This window comes from Silurus meridionalis, chromosome 12, assembly GCF_014805685.1.
Source record: "Silurus meridionalis isolate SWU-2019-XX chromosome 12, ASM1480568v1, whole genome shotgun sequence".
Taxonomy (NCBI): Eukaryota; Metazoa; Chordata; class Actinopteri; order Siluriformes; family Siluridae; genus Silurus; species Silurus meridionalis.
The window spans coordinates 10,801,277-10,822,530 of record NC_060895.1 but is presented as its reverse complement, the minus strand read 5'-3'; the positions used below and the strand labels follow the sequence as shown (position 1 = coordinate 10,822,530).

Below are 21,254 nucleotides of genomic sequence, written 5' to 3'. Positions count from 1 at the left end.
GTCTGTCTGGAATGTAGCTCCTGCTGCAGGAACTTGAATGAAGGATACCCAACCCCCTATCGCCCTTCACCCTAGTGGCCTCCCAAAGCGCCCCACCCACCCACCCACCCTTAATTTTATTAAAGCAGCACTCCTATGGTCCAAAAAACAGCATCATCTCCAACCCCTTATAGTATGTAACAATCTAAGACTTAGCAGAAATCTGACTATTTGGAAAAAGACTATGATCAGCTGATTGGGTCTTATGCCTAAAATGGGATGAAAGGTCTAATGGAGAAAGGGAAGAGAGAATGAAGCTCCTGGCTCACATCCAGTCCTGTGTTTGAGGCACCTCTCAGATTACACAGTATTCTATTGCCTGGTCAGTTCAATGGGGCTTAGTCTTAATCGATACACTTTGACAGTGAAGAGCATTATCTACAGCAGTGGCCATGTGAGTAAGGGATGGCACATATAAATCCTCAAAGCAAAAGGCCCACCATGGTACTTTGCTTAATTTATTTATTAGGCATTAGTGTGTAAAACTGGTCGTCAATCGTAGTTCGTTAAAAAAAAGCCATTAGTTAAATAGCCTGTTTTGGGATGGGGCTGGGCAGAGAATGTTTATGAGAACAAAACATCCACATAGTTTGCTGTAGCTGCTTCCGATCTGGTATTCTGGTTTTCACAAGAGACAGTAGACTTTTACAGTTGGTTAAAAAAAATAAGATAAAAAATACAGCAGCTCTGTAGAGACGAATGCACACACTGCCCTGTTTTTAGTCGTTCAATACTTTCTACAGAAGCAGCACTAACTCTGTTGCATAAGTGGCAATGAAAGCAAATAACCAATTGATGGGGAGTGGAAAAATAATGGGGGGCAGTGGAAAATGGAGAGAGAGAAATGTGCAATAATGTTTTCTGTTTTGGGGATTTGTAAACCATAAATATGTTTAGAATGGTGAGCTCTCTGAGAGCGGAGTAAAACAAGATGAATTAAAAGTGCTACCACTCAGTCAACTGATCACGAGAACACTGGGTATTTCAAATGCTACACAAATAAGACTGTTATACTGCTATATAAACAGGGTACAACACGTGTTAATCCATGACTATTACTATCTGAAGCACATGAAATGTCTCTATATTGGTATATTTGGAATGTGCTTAGTAACTGTGAAGCTCATTTGTTTGTGGGTGCTGTATTTTGTTATTCTTCTGTGAAGTTAGCAGTTTTCTGCCACAGTGACACCACAAGGGACATTGCTAATGCAATGACAATGTTGCTTAATAGAGGACAAACATCAACACTCTGAAACACAAGTGATAACGGTCACAAAAAAAAAGAAAAGAAAAAAAAAGGAGCACTTTTTTCAGTCATTTTAGACAAATTGTCAGAATATGTTCAGTAGTATAGACAACAAACACAATGCAGCTATATGATGCACTAAATTATGGCAAAAACAAGACTTGACTAGTACACAATATGCAAAATGACAAGCATAATGGCACCGATGATGGTGTTAGCTTGCAAGTTGACATTTGCGCTTAAACAGAATGCACAGATGACGTGAGAGAATGAGACTAAAGGACTTAAACATTGCTACATCGCTCTCAATAGCCATTAGCAAAGATAAATTCCCACTAGTGCAGCAGTCAGCAGGCGGTCTGACGGCCTTGTGGGTAATGTAAAAAAACGTCAAAGTAAAAAGAGAACAACTTTTTATTAAACAAAATTCAAAGCAGAAAGAGTAAATTAAATCAAATTTCCCAATAAAATATCATTTGCATTAACATAAATCATATTTTGATTGTTGTGATCACTGATATGAAAGGCTAGATATTTCCATCAAGTTCAAATCGAGTAGGAAAAGGTATAAATGAAGAGAAAAATTAGTCTGAGACAAAGAAGAGGAAGTGAGAGATCTAACTAGCTGACTAGCTACAAGAAAAGGGAGTGGAACACTGGTTATCTGGTGCACTCTGAACAAGAGATATAGTGCTGATGAGACAGTGAAACTGTAATACTGCAGTACACTGGACTACATCTCTCTGCAGGGGCTCCAAACTCCACCACCCACCCAAGCACCACCATGCACCAGGACACACATACATACATACATACATACATACATACATACATACATACATACATACACACACACACACACACACACACACACATACATACATATATATATATATATATATATATATATATATATATATATATATATATATATATATATATACACACACACACACATATATATATATATATATATATATATATATATATATATATATATATATATATATATATATATATATATATATATATATATATATATATATATATATATATATATATATATATATATATATATATAGCCAAGTAACTCGTTTAAAATTAACAATTAAAAAGTAGGCTGTGAATTTAAAAGGGTAATAAAAGGTTCCAGCATGACTGAGTAATATTTAGCACCACATACTCGCTTAAATGAAGTCGTTACCCTGCCAAGATGTTAGACATGAATATCTTAATGTGCTTTTAAATTTCACTAGTGCTGGTCTTCCATCAGAACATGTCAATGTAATCTTCGTGCCTTTTATGCAAATCTAACCACTGTTGGACCTTTCCATGCACACCCTAAGATTACAAAAAAAGAAAGAATGAGCAAACACATTTGCTTATTATAAAATGTACAGCTCACCAGATCCATGCTGACATTTAGCCATGGATTCATTTCGTTATGTAGCTTCAATGAAAGAAATCATAACAACAGACTGGATCAGTCCAGATTTCATGCAAACTGCTGAGATTAACAATGCAAACGATGGTGAGCTTGGGCTGTTCTCATCAGTTCAAAAGACACCAGGGCACAAGAGCTTCCAATCACAACACACAGGTCAAGGTTCAAGTTTTTTCCAGTTTTTATTCAAGTATAAACCTCTGGAGTGGACCTCTTTGTGAATTATACTCGACCATTTCCAGACCTAGTTATATGTAAACTACAATCAAATCAAATAGGCAGGTTCTGATTCTTACCTTTTGCAGGCTGGTTGGGTTGAGTTGGGTTTTGTCAATTATCTTTATCGCGACCTGAAAATAATATGCAAAGGTCATAAGTGACTTGAAAGGGATGACACAGTAATTAACATATGCCTTGCATATAAAAAGGTCACATACTTTCCATATAGCAGAATGCAAACACTATCTGTCTCACTTGAGAGAGAAAAAACCCTAGATATTACGTCTTCTATATCAGGGATGTCCGTATCCAGTCTTGAAGCCCTGTTACACTCTTACTATTCATTCATAGAATTGTATGTAATGATAAGGACATTGGTAGCTGAAAAACTCATTACAAAAAAACCTGTCAGCATATCAATGAATATCAGGTGGTTATAATGTTGTAACTTGGGTCTCAAGTAATGGGTAAAAGCACAGGTCAGGTTCAAATACCTATAAATAACACTGTAAGGCAGACAGCACATGGGAGACACAGACGTTTTGATGCCCGCTGGAGAAAATGCCAACTGCAATAAAATGGTGAGAATTTGTGTCTCCTATCAATTTTAGCTTAAAGCTATCTGGGTATTGAGCTATTTGCGAGGTGATGTTATCTTCCTTAATACGGTACAACAAACATTAGGCTCATTTATCTTGATAATAATGAAATATGGCAATAATAAATGAACAGCCTATCTTAACGATGGGAAGCGAATTCATGGCGGTTGCTAATACTCTAATGGAATTCCGCAAGCTGCTGTAGAGTACGGAGGCTGGACGTTGTGTACACTGGCGAGATCGAGGAACGGGCTCAAAAGGAAAAATGATCGTTCAAAGTGTTTTGAATTTCACACATCAGGTTTTTAACAAATCTTGACTAATATAGTTGTGTGCCTTACAATTAACCTGGCTCTTTAACCTGTTTTCTTTTTTTTCCACAAAGTGAATTTGATTTAATAAATAGAAACATGGAAAAGAGCCAGGTGTTTAAGACCGAGCCAAATTCAAGACAGAAATTGGACATCCCTGTTATGGATCTACCGTAAGACTGAACACATAATATAAAACATTACCTCTCTGCCAGTCAGGATGTGGCGTGCCAGCTTCACTTTTGCAAAATTGCCTTTGCCAATAGTTTTGAGCAGCCGGTAGTTGCCGATGTGAGGATGTTCGTCCGATAGGGAGGCGATGGAGTTGCGGCAGCGTGCACCCAGCGAGCGATTCGACCAGGCTGAGCCCTTGTCCGAGCGACTGGCAGACAGTGATGCATGCTACAGAAGGAACAAAAACAGTACAAATCACAAAATTGTTTCTCTGGATATAATGGATCAATGTAACTGGTTTATGAAGTGTTCTTTGCTGGGCAAAACATGAAGAACATTAGACATTTGACTAGCACTTCTCCAAGGTGTGTAAATGATCTCTCCTGCTCTAGCTGCTTATAGTTCCTGAGGTTTGAGGTTCAGTCCTGCATCTTGGTGCCTGCTATCATTTAAGATCTAATCTACTCTGGAATGTCTAATTCCATTAAACCGGGCTTGCACTTTGATGCTAAGTGTCAGAGCAACATTCTTTCCACTGTGTTGAATTTTCTCATGTTGGCCCACGTGAACGTATAGTAAATATTGGGGTGACGTATGCATTCAATTAGTCCTAGCCCAGTACCCATTATACTTGCAACATAGTAAAGAGATAAGATATCTCAGCACATAGTCAGCTCCAGAATTACACCTGTACATTATTTGAACATACCGAAGCTCTTCCAAACACCTTGTCAGTAAGAATATAGTCTAATAGAGTTTGATTTTATCTCAATGTCCTCAATAATCTGCAATAACTTTAAATTTTCTCTTTAGCTACCAATTTTGTGACATTTTCTCTTTTATAAAGCTTTACACAAATTTCACTTTTATTGCTAAAAAGGTGCCTGTGGCTTTGACTATGACAGTAAATATCAAGTCTTTGACAATGGTATAAATATAATCAGGAAGTGGTGAGTAAAAACGGATCTTGCTTAAATACTCGAATACATTCCAAGGCTTCTTTTGCATTACATATGGCTCATAAATACCTGAATAGAATGGCTTTAAACCTGTGCTCACAATAGCAAGAGTCAAAGTGACAGGCAACAATTTATTTATGTAAATGTACGTGCACGAAGTGATGCCATGATTTCAGTGACGGAGGTAAGCGACAACGCAAAAATGGATTTTCTCAAGTCTATGCAAATCAGGTACGAGTCAGTAGGTGGGGGGAAATATAAACAAGTGGTTTGAATACTTCCTCGGACTAATTATGAAGCTGCTGTGGGCAGACATTTCTTCAGTTCCCCATTAACTCAACTTTTCTATTAAGCTATTAGTTCCCATGCACAGCACATTACTGCATTACTGTGGCTACTCAAAATACTTATTGCTTCAATCAACTAACCATCAGCTGATAATGATAAAAGTTTAGAATATTACACAGCACTGCAAAAATTGTGTGATTTAGAAGTGTATAATTTATTTGGTGCTTAATTATTTCGCTTTACAGACCACCACAGTTTACTGAACTGAAAAAAGAGAAATATTTAACAAAAAAACCACGAAGGAAAAGCTGGACCGCATACCCGAAAGCAACAACAGTAACACTGGCTACACACTCACAAGAGAAAACCCCCCACAAATGACTGAAGGTTTACTGGCCCATGAATATCCGACACCATTTCCATTAGTCCAATCATTGTGAAATGGATTGAACTCCTCCACCGCCCACCAGGGCCGATCTCTTTACTACTGTGTCACTTCCTGTCTTCCAGAATGAGTATCACCTCCAGTCCTATACTTATTTCTTATTAAACAGGAAGACCAGGTGCCTTTACAACACTTCATGTTCTCACAGGTTTAAACACGTTTCACACACAAACTGTACCTCTCTTCAATCACATTGGCATACTTTTCCATCTATTGAGTGTACCCTTCCACCAGCCCACCCCCTTTTATTTTCCCTTTCAAGAAGAGCACATCGATTCTCTCACAGCCTGCCTTTTTGATTGCCACACCAATTTATTCTGGATTGTGGGGGTAGGGTGATGGATGATGGGCTTGGGATCAACTGCAAGCAGAGCTCCATTTGTAAAAGCAAATTGGGAGGAGGGGAAAGGATCTCCACACCCAGAGCCACACCTTGTACATATCAAAAAGATGCCAAATTGACGGTGCATTTCAATTCTTCATTATTAACCCCATTGTGCTCAGAAAAAGTGATCTGGGAATTAGCCTACAAAGCAAGGAGGAACAACCAGAAAAACAACAACCAGTTTTCTGTTGCTAGAACGGCTCAATGTGGCAGAAATCTGAATTCAAACAAGAGGATAAACATCTTTAAATGGAAAAGATGTTTGCCGATTGTGTGGAAACAAAAGGCGTTCTAGGCGGAGCGGACGTGACGTTAAACCCAAATAAAGTTTCTTTATTCTCCGCCGCCATTTCTACATAAGGAACTCTAAATCTTTCCAAAGTAACTTGTCTCATAAAACACATTGAAACGTCTGATTTAAACATGCCATTAACAACATTATGCTTATTCGCTCTCATTCTCTCGAGCGAGCTTTGGCTATCACTAGGTGGAACGTCATCGTGTTCTAAACCACATCAATCTTTTCTCGCCACAAATGAAGCTCGACTGTAGTCCTCTGGTGCTTCGGTCCACACCCTGATGTTGGACAATAGACCTTTGCTTTGAGCATCATCCTGTGTGGTGTAGGACACGAAGACCCATGAGGGTGTCAGGACAGGTCAGGGTTTGCACATCCATGCATCCTGCTTCTCAACCACTTCAATCAACCCTTCTCCCTCCATTTCATGTCCTGTTTTTCATGTTGGCATTGCAGTTAAAACTTGCACAGGCCAGTTCCTCATTCTCAACTCTTCTAGCTTCATATATCTGAAAGTGGTGACTTGACAACATACACCAGCGATGCTACAGGACAGGATGTCATGGGTATCCACTTTTAGAACTACAAGGGTGTGGGTGTGACCTAAAGAGACATTATTATTTTTATGTCCTATTCTGTTGATGTATATTGAATCTGTTTTATGTATTCACAGCCACGTACATTTTCTCTTGCACATGACTTCAATTCTGTGAATTTTTTTTACATTTGTGTGAATTGAACCCCTTTTCCATGTATATAAAGGGTTGATCAGTACTTCGTAGCCAGTATAATAAAAAATAATGCCCGAGTACAGCTTTATTTCATGGTCACTATTTAAAAGTGTACAATGATAATTTGTCTATTTGGAGCCTCTTTCCTAAAGTTTCCACTCATAGAACCTGCTAAAGTTAAGTTGATATTATTGACTGGGAACCCTGCAATAAATATGTTTTTATAAAACATTTTTAATGGAAAAAATTATGTTGATTATGGTCAAATGTAATAATTGATTTTCACCACTTTAATCAAACCCCTTGGCCACACGTAATGTACCCCACATTGAGAACCACCGTCTTAGATTAACCTAAAAAACAGCCAAACAGCAAAGCTACTGATTCCGTCCTGATTGTACAACTAAAATGTCCGGGTCTAAATGAAACCCAGAACTGTTCGGTTTCCACTATCGACGTGACAAAACATCCCTGCAAAGTAATACCCTGCTCCGACAGACTAACTGCCTGAAAGTCTGTGACAGGGAGTACTCAGATGGCTTGGGAAGTCTCACCTTGGCATGTGATCACAGAGCCAAACAAAAAGCCCCAGCTGAGACCCATCTGGTAAGTGTACGGTGCACAGAGAACCCATCCCCCTACTTCATCGCTCTCTCCGAATACACAAAGGGACGCCACCAGCATCAGCTGTCAATCGCCACAATCGGCACAGCAAACAAAATCATGATGCAGTCCCTGGACAGGCAAAAGCAGTAAATCATGCTGTTTACAGTCAGCCGTCCTTTTAATCTACTCAAAGGTTTGTGGTTTTGATAATGCTGGAAGAAGCAAGGTAGAACATGTGCAGCATCAAATCAAGCCGGTTCATCAGGGTTGTTGCTGTTGCAGCAAATCAATACTAAGTGCAATAACAATTTTATTAACATGCTCCTGGTGCAGAACTGGAATTCAGGAAATCACTCGTGTCATGTTCATTGTAACTGGAAAAACACAAACACTAGCGGATATACACCACATAGACAAACGTACTGGGACCCTGATTTTTACAGCTAGGTGGTTCTTCTGTTACCATAAAGTTGGAGGCACACAATTGTATAGTATTTCTTTGGAATTATATTTTCCCTTGAGTTGAACTAGGAGACCCAAACCTGTTCCAGCATCTGGTTAACATGGGTTGGAGTGGAACATTTGGGATGAAAGGAAACGCTGACTGCACCCCAGGCTTTCTCACTCTACATCAGTACCTATACTACTATAACTATACTATGGCTATTGTGGCTGAATAACCACAGATCTTCAAGCACACTCTAAAATCTAGAGGAACACCTTCCCAGAAGAGTGGAGGTTATTACAACAGCGAATAGGAACTGAATGTGAAATGGGATGTTAAAAAAGCACATAAATCTTATGGTCTGGTGTCCACAAACATTTTGCACTGTTACTGATTGGGGGTGATTTACTTTTGACAGCAGCAGTCTCACTACACTTTCAGCAGGCAGCATTTTTTCAGATGCATGCTGTGAATGTGGGCAGCACCCATAACACCCATAACTGTGTGCAATGAAACGTGACACTACGACACTGCTATAATCAGCTTTTCTTCATCTTGTATTTCCTAAAGAGGTCATACTGTGACTTATCGGTCTCCTATCGGTCACTCGTCTTCACGTGAAATAAAGGTCAGAGTTCACCAAACATGAACTTTGTGGAGCAGCTGAATGTAAAACGTTACTGCACTGAGCTGGTGCTTCTGGACTCCGCCGTTCATATGTTGAAGAGGAGTCAATGGAAGGAGAAGCGTAGTGTGACCACAGCTTTAGGGAATAAACTAAGACATGCTTCTATAGCACAGATATCTCCCGAAGCTTACAATGGTTTATTAATTTTACAGAGAAATGTCACACTTTAATCTGGATAGATCAGTAAACTGCGGTCTCTATATGTAAAATATAAGAAGCTATACTACTCCATACTACTCTACATCTGCCTCTGTCAAACCAACTACCTGCATGTCTTCCCTGACCACATCCATAAACCTCCTCCTTGGTCTTCCTCTTTTCCTTCTCCCTTGCAGCTCCATTCTCAGCATTCTTTTTCCTTTTTCTTCACATGTCCAAACCATCTCAATCGCACCTCCCTCACCTTGTCCCCAAAATGTCGTAAATGCGCTGTCCCTTTACTTAACTAGTTTTCTAATCCTGTCCGTCCTCGTCACTCACAATGAAAATCTCCACATCTTCAGCTCTGCTACCTCTAGCTCCACCTCCTGTCTTTTACTCAATGCCACTGTCTCTAAATCATACAACATTGCAGGTCTCACCACAGTCCTATACACTTTTCCTTTCACTCTTGGAGATACTCTTCTATCACAAATCATTCCCCTTCTCTCCAGCACATATTTCCACCTCTCCAGGCTCTTCTCAACCTACTCCCTACTCTCACCACAAATCACAAGATCATCCCCAAACATCATAGTCCATGGAGACTTCTGTCCGTCAACCTGTCCATCACCACTGCAAACAGGAAAGGGCTCAGAGCCAATCCTTGATGCAGTCCAACCTCCACCTTGAACCAGTCTGTCCTTCCTACTGCACACTTCACTGCTGTCACACTGTCCTCATACATGTCCTGCACCACCCTCACATACTTCTCTAACACACGACTTCCTCATCTAATACCACAACTCCTCTCTCAGCACCCTGTTGTATACCTTCTTTAAATCCAAAAACACACAATGAAACTCCTTCTGACCTTCTCTATACTTCTCCATCAACATTCTCAAAGCAAATAATGCGTCTGTGGTGCTTTTCCTCGGCATAAAAAAAAACTGTTGCTCACAGATGGTCAACTCTTCTCTCAGCGTGGCTTCCACCACTCTTTCCCATAACTTCATGGTGTGACTGATCAACTTAATTCCCCTGTAGTTACTGCAGGTCTGCACATCTCCCTTATTCTTAAAACCTGGTACCAGCACACTCCTCCTCCATTCCTCAGGCATCCTCTCACCTTCCAAAATCTTGTTAAACAATTAAAATCTCTCCTAAACATCTCCATGCTTCTACCATTATGCCATCTGGTCCTATCTACTTTCCACTCTTCATCCTCTTAATAGCTGCTCTCACTTCCTCCTTACTAATCCTATCTACATCCTGCTTCATCATCTCCACATCAACCACCCCTCTCTTTCGTTCTATATCTCTCTCTCTCTTTATCTCTCTCGCTCTTTAATTATCAAGCTATAGCCTGCATCATTTCCATTATTATTTTACTGATTATTTGTGATGCAGCAATGCCAAGTAAAAGCTTCCTCTGTTTTTGTTTAAACAGAGGAAGAGAAGGAGTTGTTGCTGCATGTAACCCAAGACAATAAAACTTTATTATATAAAGCTTGTTTCAAGACGAATGGTCACATGACAAAATATGTTACTAAATATTTTTCAGTTTCTCAGTTCACACAACAAAGACTAAAAATGACTTTGTATCTATTTACCTGTGAGTGTGAAAAACTTAATCTCAGTCCTAATCTTGGAGAAAAAGGTGTGTTTTTCAAATGTATCCAGAATAATGTGAAAATATCCATATACCCATGTTTAATGTTGTGCTTTAAAACAGCTATGAGCACAGCAATCATTTATCATGAGGCTGTTATATATAATAGTTGTGAACAGGACATATCTCTGTCGCAATCTGGCTCAGCTGTTTAGATGCATATCATTTTAATATATGACGTGCTCATGATTTCAAACAACACAACGAACAAATTCAAATACCTGGGAGTCTTTAAATGTAAATATTTTGTCAACGGTTCCATGCCACCTCTTATTTACTTAATTACAGAACAGGGCTTGCTCACATTCAGTGTGTTTCAAGAAACATGGCTGTAGTTTTTCCACAGTCTGAACTCTGGGTTAGATTAAGCTGTGGTATGCAGCTAATGGCAGGTTGTCTGGCTTTTTTTTTTTTTTTTCAGAGGAACCCTAAGTGGACACAACATGTCCAGTCTGAACACCCTGAGGCTCAAATTCCCTGTTTGCTGTTAATTTGGGGGGGAGGAAAAAAAAAAAACTAGGTCAGGAAAAATCCAAGCAGACATCAGGAACCTCTAAATGTACACACGTATAAAATCAATACAAAAGGCTCTGACTCAGTGCTGCTCACGGCACTGTTTATTGTTCACAACACTTTATACTTTAACTGTCCTGTGTTCTATATCTCCCTGATTATCGAGAGTATGTACTAAAAGTTTATACGGATCAGCAAAAAATATAAAAGTTTTTGGGGAATATTAACTACGGCCAGAATAATATATAATCCAACAATAGGTTTCTTTTGGAATGGGTGAAAGTACATCCTGCGCCATACATATTTACAATTCAAATTTTGTCGAGAAGAGCTCGTTGAGGCTGCACTATTTGATGACAGTGAGCGTTTAGTAGTACATGTATCGTTAACATAAAAAAACAAAAAACTAACGCTGAAATGCTTAAACTGCTTCCTATTGCCACAAAAACCACATGTACAGTAATGAGAAGTGGTATTGCACAAGTTATAAGTGACTTCTCTTTAATACTGATACCATCTTGAGTTGAAGAACCCAAAACATCTGATGCAAAGAGACAAAGAAACTTCTTTGCTTTTAAGCATGTAACTGGTCATGAAATGGCGGCTGTTGTTGCTGATATCTCCATTAACCTGTTTTTATTCGCGACAGATAAGCCAGTCAGTGCAAGACCGATGAGCCTGTAGCTTTTGATTGCCGCATCATGTCGTTCTTAGGAAGCTCGCAGAAGATAACTGGATTGTCACCTGACTGACATGACCTGTGTACATTCGCTCAGTTTTTGCTCTGTGGTCAGGCGAAAACATTGTGTAATCTGTCAGACTGGTTTCCGTGCATTGACATACTTCCTAGCGTGTTTGCTAATGCGCTATCAATTCCTCTGTCTCACCCTCAGCCTCGAGTCACATCTATTGCAATCTCCATGGAGTCACGATACGGCTTGTGCCATTATTGCTTTGGGTAAAAGTAATACCGGGAGCAAGACGTGCACTTTTTACGTCATCTTTTCTGGATAATATATAGCTATTGTTACAGTCTGAACTACAGGTAATATGAAGCGACTTTACTTAGTGCTATAACAAGGATTTTATTGTGATCTCGCCTCATTTTCATTTGTAAGACCATTAGGAGCTCTCAATAATATATGGCAGCAAGTCATTGAAATGGAGGAAGAACAGATGGTAGGAGTTTATATATACAAAGAATTAAGTAATCATTATAAATCAGATGCTATATTTAACTAACTGTACTTATGAACACAGACAGTGGCTTCTGAAGTAGGAGTGTTACACAACAAACAGCAGAACTGTAAATGAGTGGGTCTGGAGTCTGACAACACATTTAAACCTCAGGGGTCATTTACAAATATTTGTCTACAAACAAGCTCTTCAAAACAAGATTAGATGTTTAGTTAGTCAAATACCACAAAGTACACATTATATTTATAAAAAAAGAAAGAGCACAGAAGTAACAGGAATATAAAATGTTTGGAAGCAGGGGAAAGTACTGTACAGTTACATCCATTTGTGTTCCATATAAAAAGTCTGTCACCAGTAAAGAAGTGTTTTAGGTCCAGTTAGTATGTACCTTTAAAAATTGAACCTCTGGATATTCAGGGTGTACAACCATGTCTTGGACAGTTCTTCCTTATTCTGATGTTGGATACAAATATTAACCAAAAGCCCTAAATCTGCATGATTCTATGCACTGCTGTCACATGACTGGCATGAGTTTGGGTGTAAAAGTGTTCCTAATCAAGTGGACAATAAGTATATCTATACAGAGTATTTTCACTACTGCCAACATCACCGGCCTGAAATGTTCGTAACATCATGCAATGTAGACAGACATGAGACAGATCTCAAACACACGAACACAGGACTCGTCTTTAAATCCGGCTCCAATCACTTTTCTAAGGCTTTTGCTCAACTCCATTAGGCTGCATTCAGAAGGCTCAGTTACTTGCGAAGATGTGAGCATCAGATCAGTATCAGGTATCAGCTGATAATTAAAACCCAAATGCTGTGGAAAAAGTGGGACCGGTTCATCCCTGAGGTTACAGAGAATATCTCAAAGAATGTTGAGCTCTTTCTCCTATTTTTCAGTATAAATAAAAAAAAATAATTGGTTCAATATGCTTGTTTTAAGCAATTGCATATGTGACATCATTAAACCTACAGGCAAGTGGTATTAAAACAGAAATATACCCTCACCCGGCACTTTATTAGAAACCTGTGCACCTACTCACTCATGCAATCACTCAATCAATCATGTAGGAGAAGTGCATTTCATATGCCTCATGTCTGGTTGTTGAAACCAGACATGGTGATATGAGTATTAATGTGCAGCAGTACAGAAAAGCAGCTAGTTGATGAGAGTTGTCAGGGGAGAACTGCCAGACGGGTCCCTCAGTAGAATCGTGATGAACCGAAAAGCATCTCAGAATGTACAACAATGTCAAACCTGGAGGTGGACTGCCTACAAAAGCCTCCCACCACTCAAGTCTTTCACCCAAGAGCAGAAAGTTGTAGCTGCAGTTAATATTGAAATCGCAATAAACAAAGTAAGAGTCATTAGCTTAAAAAAATTTAAAAAACGCATTTGCACTTTGTTAAACCTGCACATTTGCAGCAAATCTACATTATTATTATCTATAAATGTAAGAGAACACAGCATGGGCCTAAGCCTGTAGTTTATAACTGTAATACGAAACAAAACAAGGGTGCACAAGACTCCTAGTTACAAATATACATTGAAATTGTAAATCATACAAATCCAGATTGTTATATATTTATGGCTGTTGCCAGGTTTTCACTACCATGCAGGTCTGTAACCTTTATAAACTGAAAATGTGTATAGATGGTTGACGTCCATCCGTACCCAGACTTTCCACAAGGGTAGTAGTACATTTACATGAAGTAGGGTACCTAGGAAGGAGTATACCACTGGAATAAATACTACACCAAGTCTACAAGACTAGTTACTCCCCCAGTGTGTAGTTTGGACCAGTTTTTAAGCTAAAACCCATCATTTCCGCAGTGTCTCGGGCCTGTATGTGTCTGGACCTTTCTGACTGACCAAATATAGCTTCCTACATCTATACAAAATGATAATTGTTAAAAAAAATAATGCTTGTTTTCATTACGGTGTTGCCCTTTAGCAAAGCGGAAACTATTCGCGATATGCAGGCCGGTGGAAAAGCTTCAACTTACGTGGTCTGAATTCCTGTCGCTCTGCAGCGTTGCCCGAGAAGACATGGTCCCTGAGCTCTTTCTTCCGGCAGCGACTTGTTTTTTTGTTTGTTTTTTTTATTATCAAATTTCCTTTTTTTTTTAGCCTGGCTAAGAAAATCCTGGTGTCATTTGGACCTCTGCATCTCCGCTCCTCTTCTTCATGAAGGAGAAATCAATCACAATCCCAGATCTTCAGCCCAGACTGGGCTTGGCTCCTTCTGTCTCGTTCTCTCGGTCTCTCCTGTAACACAGCACCTATTCCCCCCCACCCCTCCTTTTTCAAATCCGCCACATGTTTACTTCTTAACCTGATAATAGTAGATTCAAGAATAAATACATATATAAATTATATAAAGACGAAAGTTTTGTTGTCCGCATCAGTCTGACTGTAGAAGCTGTTTTTTTGTTAAGAAAAGCTGAAATGTCCAGAGCAGCGTTTCCATTCTCACATAACCTCACCGCCTCCCATGACACAAGAGCAGTTCACACTCTTCCTCTTCTCAACGCTTCTACCATACAAGAGACATACAATTATCAAATATAAACCAGTGTCTTAGGTTGAATAATCAGATCTCGTGTAAACACTATCATGCTGGACTTCTCCTTCTTTTTGCATTTTACATTTCCAGCAAAATCAATGAATCAGCATTTACAAAATCCAGATCTAAGAGCCTCCAGGCGCAAGTCAGACGGATACTGCTCACTCTTTCAGTCCCTCGCAGTCGTGAAAAAGCGGAAAGGGTGTTAAAACAAAGGAGGAAAAAAAGGGGAAATAAATGACGGGGGGATATAGATTTCCATTTCCATCATCCCTCTTTCTTTCATCGGAGTGCAAAAAAAAGGATCAGGCAGCCGCTCATGCAATGTTCCTCTTTAGAAAAGCAGCGTGTCACAGCAGCATCGAGGAAGGACGTCAGGGCGGAGAATGGGCTGGGCTGCGGTTTTACACACACACACACACACACACACACACACACACACACACACACACATATACACAGCTTCTTAAAGAGACAATCCGCTCTTTCATTCACACACACACACACTCTCTCGGGTACAAGCCTGACTAGGCCGCTCCATGAGCCTAGCAATACAGCACCCCTGGACATATCATGTTCCATGTCTACATTGCCCAGGAAATGATGTGAAAAACATCTTAACATGTCAACCCTCATAATAAAAAACTACCCTGATATATAATACAAAAAAAATAGGCGTTATTTTTTTAAAGCCCCCCAAAATCCCCCATTCCAGTTCTAATAAATTGCTAACTAGCTAACTCGGCTAAACGGTCACAAATTCATCCCTGAATGAGATGAGCGATGATTTCTTATGTAGTGATATTCTTCTGTCATATTATACTACTAAATTATACTATATTTATAGCAGTTTTATTCATTAGTAAGCCAGTCCGGTCTAAATCTGCTATCGATCCAAATGATTTTGTTGTATTAGCTATGCTAGCTTGATCAATATACAGGGTTTGTAGATACTGGGTGTTAAATCACACTCCTGTGCTGGGTTAACATGTCACTACAGATTTTGCCTGCATTTTACTCCATTCTTCTAAGAAGGCTTTTCACTAGATTTTGGTATCTGGTATATATGTGTGGATTTGTGATGTTAGGTTCTGATATTGGGTGAGGAGGCCCAGGGCACAAGTCAGACTTTCAGGTGATTGCAAAGGTGTTAGGTGCGGTTAAAGTCAGGGCTCTGTGCAAGGCAGCTCAAGATCTTCCACTCCGACCTTCACAAACCATGTCTTCATGTACCTTACTCATGCTGGTACATGTCTTCCTTACTTCCAGGAAAGGACATTATAATGCTACAACATGCAAACACACACTTTACAACTGTGTGCTTCCAACATTTTGGCAACTGTTTGGAGAAGGTGTACATTTGGGTGAAAAAATATAAAGTGTACATAATGCTCCCCAAATCACTTTTTATTATTATAAATCATTGTATTAAATAAAAAAATATTTTGGTTTAACACACAATATCTAATGTGGTGGCGTACAGAGAAAAAACTACAAAAATTGCATCACCATGGGTTCCAGACTTTCCAGACAAAGGATTTGCATTCGAAAATTCTCAAATTTAAAATTATGAACATTTGTAAAAATGTAAAAATGGACAGACTATGTAAAATGGTTAAAGGAATATTTTTTTATTAAACCTCTTGCATTAAAGATGAAAGGCTACACTTCTGATTAAAGGCAAAAATACTAAATATTTAAATTTTTAATGTGCTGCTGTCCAAATACTTATGGATATTAATTGATAGTTAACAAAAAACTAATACATTTTAAAGAATAAAAAAAAAAAAATCAACTACAAAGATCTGGAAAACATATTGCTGCATTCTGTACAAAGAAGTGCACACATTTTTCCACATTCATAAATTATCTAACTTTTATTAATACTGTATGTATGCAACACAAAATATAAGACTATAAGACTAAAAAAATAAAATAATGCAATGGCTTTATGGGAGTAAATGGTTTAATTTAAAATTATTCTAATGGCTGTAAATCATATAACATTTATTAGTTCACATTATTCCCACAGTTAATTCAGTATAAAGCAAGCATGACTTCTGCACAGCAAAATCCAATGTCTTCTTCTCTCGGCTTCTCCCATTAGGGGTCTCCACAGCAGATCATCCGTCTCCACACCCCCCTGTCCACTACATCTGCTGCTTTCAACCCAACTACCTGCATGTCTTCCTTCACCACATCCATGAACCTCCTCCTTGGCCTTCCTCTTTTCCTCCATCCTGGTGGCTCCATCCTCAGCATTCTTCTACCAATATAACTCATGTCCCTCCTCTGCACATGTCCAAACCATCTCAATCACGCCTTCCTCACCTCCCACGTTTTCAAAACATCCTACATGTGTTGTCCCTCTAATAAACTGGTTCTGTTTCAAGGACTGTCGATCCTTGTCACTCTCAACGAAAACCTCAACATCTTCAGCTCTGCTACCACCAGCTTCGCCTTCTGTCTTTTACTCAATGCCACTGTCTCTAAACCAAACAACATAGCAGGTCTCACCACAGTCCTAAAAACTTTCCCTTTCACTCTTGCAGACACTCTTCTATTACAAATCACTCGTGCCACTCTTTCCCACCCACTCCACCCTGCCTGCACCTGAAGGTACCTGAACAGTGCAAAGTAATGGGGAGTGTGTTAGAGAAGTGAAGAAAAGAGTGCAGGCAGGGTGGAGTGGGTGGAGAAGAGTGGCAGGAGTGATTTGTGACAGCAAAATCCAATGTAGTTGACAAAAAAGTGATCACTTTTAGTCCTCAGTCTTATCTACTGTGATCTGTGGCTGAGAAAAAAGGTCTGTGCCATTAAGTTAATTAAATAGTAGTTTAATTAACTACAAATGAAGTGCACTAGGTTACCGGTAGAGGGCAGTGTTGGATCTGTTTGGTTTTCCTCTTCTCCCACTTCCACTGTTTATCCAGTGTTGTTTAACATGGCATACATGATTTGAGTGACATTATTTGATTTACCATTTCCAAATGAGCAATCTCAATAAGCAGCCGTGGACAGCTTAATTTGTTACACAACCACTGGTAAAACTGGGAAACAGTTGTTTCTAATCATAAGAAAAAGACAAATAACTAGAATTTTAGAAATGTAACGTTTATGTAGGCAACCTGTACAGCTGATAAAATTCCAGTACGACTCTTTATTATTTATTATTAATTAGTTAAAATAAACCATATATCTATATACAGTTTACACGAAAATGCCTGTTTCTAACTCTAGATTACTCTGGATTTATAATGTCTCTGCAATTTTTTTTTAAACATTATTACAACCTTTCTGCTTATTTATATCAGCTGAATTTATTTTTGTGTACAAAAACTGTGCATTAAAAAACAAAAAAGGGTATCACATGATTACTATCAGTAATGTTCAACAAGAAATTAATTGCAATTCTGAAATAGATTGCATTTCATACATATATTTAAAACTTTATGTACCCTGGCAGCAATTATAACTTCAAGCAGGTTTTGACAAGCTTTACACACCTATATTTGGACATTTTTCCTTACAAATTCTTCCCAGCTCATTCATATTAAATCTGTAAAAGTCTTTAAATTGCCTTTTTCAGGTCCCTGCACAGAGGCAAATATTGGTTTTGACCTGGTTAATTAAAGAAATAAAAAAAAATCTTCAGAGGCTACTCCAGCATTGTCTTGGTCATCTTTGAAACAAGTTTTCTACAATAAATATTTTTTTATTTTGCTGCAGGAAGCAGTATACCTGTTTCCATTCAAAGTTTATTTGTTAAATGGATTTCTACCTTTGCTCAGATACATGTCCATTTACTGGCTGGATGACAAATATAGTTAAGTAGATAGATTAGGGTTAAGATTAGAGTTATTGGAACCAATGGATCAGGTCCAGCCTCACCCTCTTAACCTTTTGGTTCTGTTTTAAGGACTGTATCTTAGGTGTGGTTTCATTTTGGCTCGATTCCTTCGGAGATGAGGTGGAAAATCACTAGTCTTAAGAAATCTAAATACACAAAGTGGAGTATCAGGGCAATGGAGCAACAGCAGAACGTCTCAATCACACCATCTTCTGGTAAGTAATAGCAATACAATACTAATGAAGAACCATTTTCCCTGGTGGTCTAGTGGTTAGGATGCGGCGCTCTCATCGCTGCGGCCCGGGTTCGAGCCATTAAGGTTGCACAAGCCTTAGTGCTGGTCCCAAGCCCGGATAAATGGGGAGGGTTGCGTTAGGAAGGGCATCCAGCGTAAAAACATGTGCCACATCAAACATGCGGATTGGTCCGCTGTGGCGACCCCTAACGGGAGAAGCCGATAGAAAGAACTAATGAAGAAACATTTGTTAATATGCACGTTCATTTATTTGCAATAACTGACCTGTCCTAGTCAGGGTCCAGACATTATCCTGGGAAACTGGATGTGAGGTGGGAATATACCTAGGATGTGAACCTGGCAATACATATCCACACTATGTGGACAAAAATTGGCACCTGACATTTCCAGTCATGTGATTCTACTGTTACCACCAAGCTGGAGGTACACACAATTATGTGTGCATGTATATATAATATAATATAATATAATATAATATAATATAATATAATATAATATAATATAATATAATTTGTCCAGTGTCCCAACTTTTTTGGAATCGGGTTTGTGTATATATATATATATATATATATATATATATATATATATATATATATATATATATATATATATTGATGCAGTATGTGGTCTGGCATGGTCATGTTGGAAAATGCAAGGTCTTCCATGAAAAAAGCAACGTCTAAATGGGAGCATATGTTGTTCTAGAACTTTGATATACCTTTCAGCATTGTTGGTGCTTTTCCAGATGTGTAAGCTGCCCATGCCACACACAGTCATGCAACCCCATACCATCAGAGATGCAGGCTTCTGAACTGAGCGCTGATAACAACTTGGGTTGTCCTTATCCTCTTTAGTCCGGATGACATAGCATCCCAGTTTTCCAAAAAGAACTTCAAATTTTAAATCGTCTGACCACAGAACAGTTTTCCACTTTGCCATAGTCTATTTAAAATGAGCCTTAGCCAGAGAAAACGCCTGCGCTTCTGAATCATGTTTAGATATGGCTTCTTTTTTGACTTATAGAGTTTTAGCCGGCAGCGGCGAATGGCATGGTGGATTGTGTTCACTGACAATGATTTCTGGAAGTATTCCTGAGCCCATGTTGTGATTTTCATTACAGTAGCATTCCTGTATGTGATGCAGTGCCGTCTAAGGGCCCGAAGATCACGGGCATCCAGTATGGTTTTCCGACCTTGACCCTTACGCACAGAGATTGTTCCAGAGTCTCTGAAACTTTGAATGATATTATGCACTGTAGATGATGAAAACTTCAAACTTTTTGCAATTTTTTTGAGAAATTCCTTTTTGATATTGCTCCACTATTTTTTGCCGCAGCATTGGTGGAATTAGTGATCCTCTGCTAATTTCTTTATTTTTAATTTTTTTAATTCCTCCCCATCTTCCCTTTCAAAACTGTTCCAGCATGATAGTGTCCCTGTGTAGAAAGCAATCTGCTTTACATGGTTTAAAGTTGAAGATCTTCAATGGCCTGCTTTAGAGCTCTGACCTCTAACCTTTTAAACATGTTTTGGATGTACTGCAATGCCGACTATACCACAGGCCTCCTCAACCTACATCAGCACCTGACTGTACTAATGCCCTTGTGGCTGAATGAGCAAAAATCTCCACAAGCACACTCAATAATCTAGTTAAAACATCTTCCCAAAAAACTGAAGGTCATAATAATAGCAAATGGAGACTAAATGTGGAATGGGATATTCGAAACGCACATATGTATCTTATGGTCATATGTACACAAACATTTGTCTATCTAATATATCTAAAGAAAGATTTCCTATCGTAAAGGTTCCTAATACAAACCCAATTCCAAAAAAGTTGGGACACTGTGTAAAATGTAAATAAAAACAGAATGCAATTATTTGCAAATCTCATAAACCCATATTTTATTCACAATACAACATAGAAAACATGTAAAATATGTAAACTAATATTTACCATTTTAAGGAAAAAATTATGTAATTTTAAAATTGTTGGCTGCAACAAGTCTCAAAAATGTTGGGACAGGGCCAAGTTTACCACTATGTAGCATTAGGTCTTCTGTCCATATACATCTGGGAACTAAAGGAGACCAGCAGTGGTGGACAGTAATGAAGTAAATGTAATTCGTTACTGTACTGTACTGAAGTATTGGCATTTGGGGAGTCAAATGTCAAA

At 38.7% G+C, this 21,254-nt stretch overlaps 1 protein-coding gene across 7 annotated transcripts in view; it reads right to left on the bottom strand.

Moving 5' to 3' along the window:
* mark4b (MAP/microtubule affinity-regulating kinase 4b) overlaps positions 1-15,373 on the bottom strand; it is a 36,268-nt gene extending 20,895 nt beyond the window's left edge. For all 7 annotated transcript variants that reach the window (XM_046862599.1, XM_046862600.1, XM_046862601.1 and 4 more), the window contains exons 1-3: positions 14,414-15,373; positions 4,066-4,263; positions 3,029-3,082 (exon numbers count right to left, since the gene is read on the bottom strand). In XM_046862599.1, coding sequence (XP_046718555.1) covers positions 3,029-3,082; positions 4,066-4,263; positions 14,414-14,458 — 297 coding nt within the window. In that variant the 5' untranslated portion in view covers positions 14,459-15,373. The remainder of the gene's footprint in view (positions 1-3,028; positions 3,083-4,065; positions 4,264-14,413) is intronic.
* Positions 15,374-21,254: the final 5,881 nt, after the last annotated feature.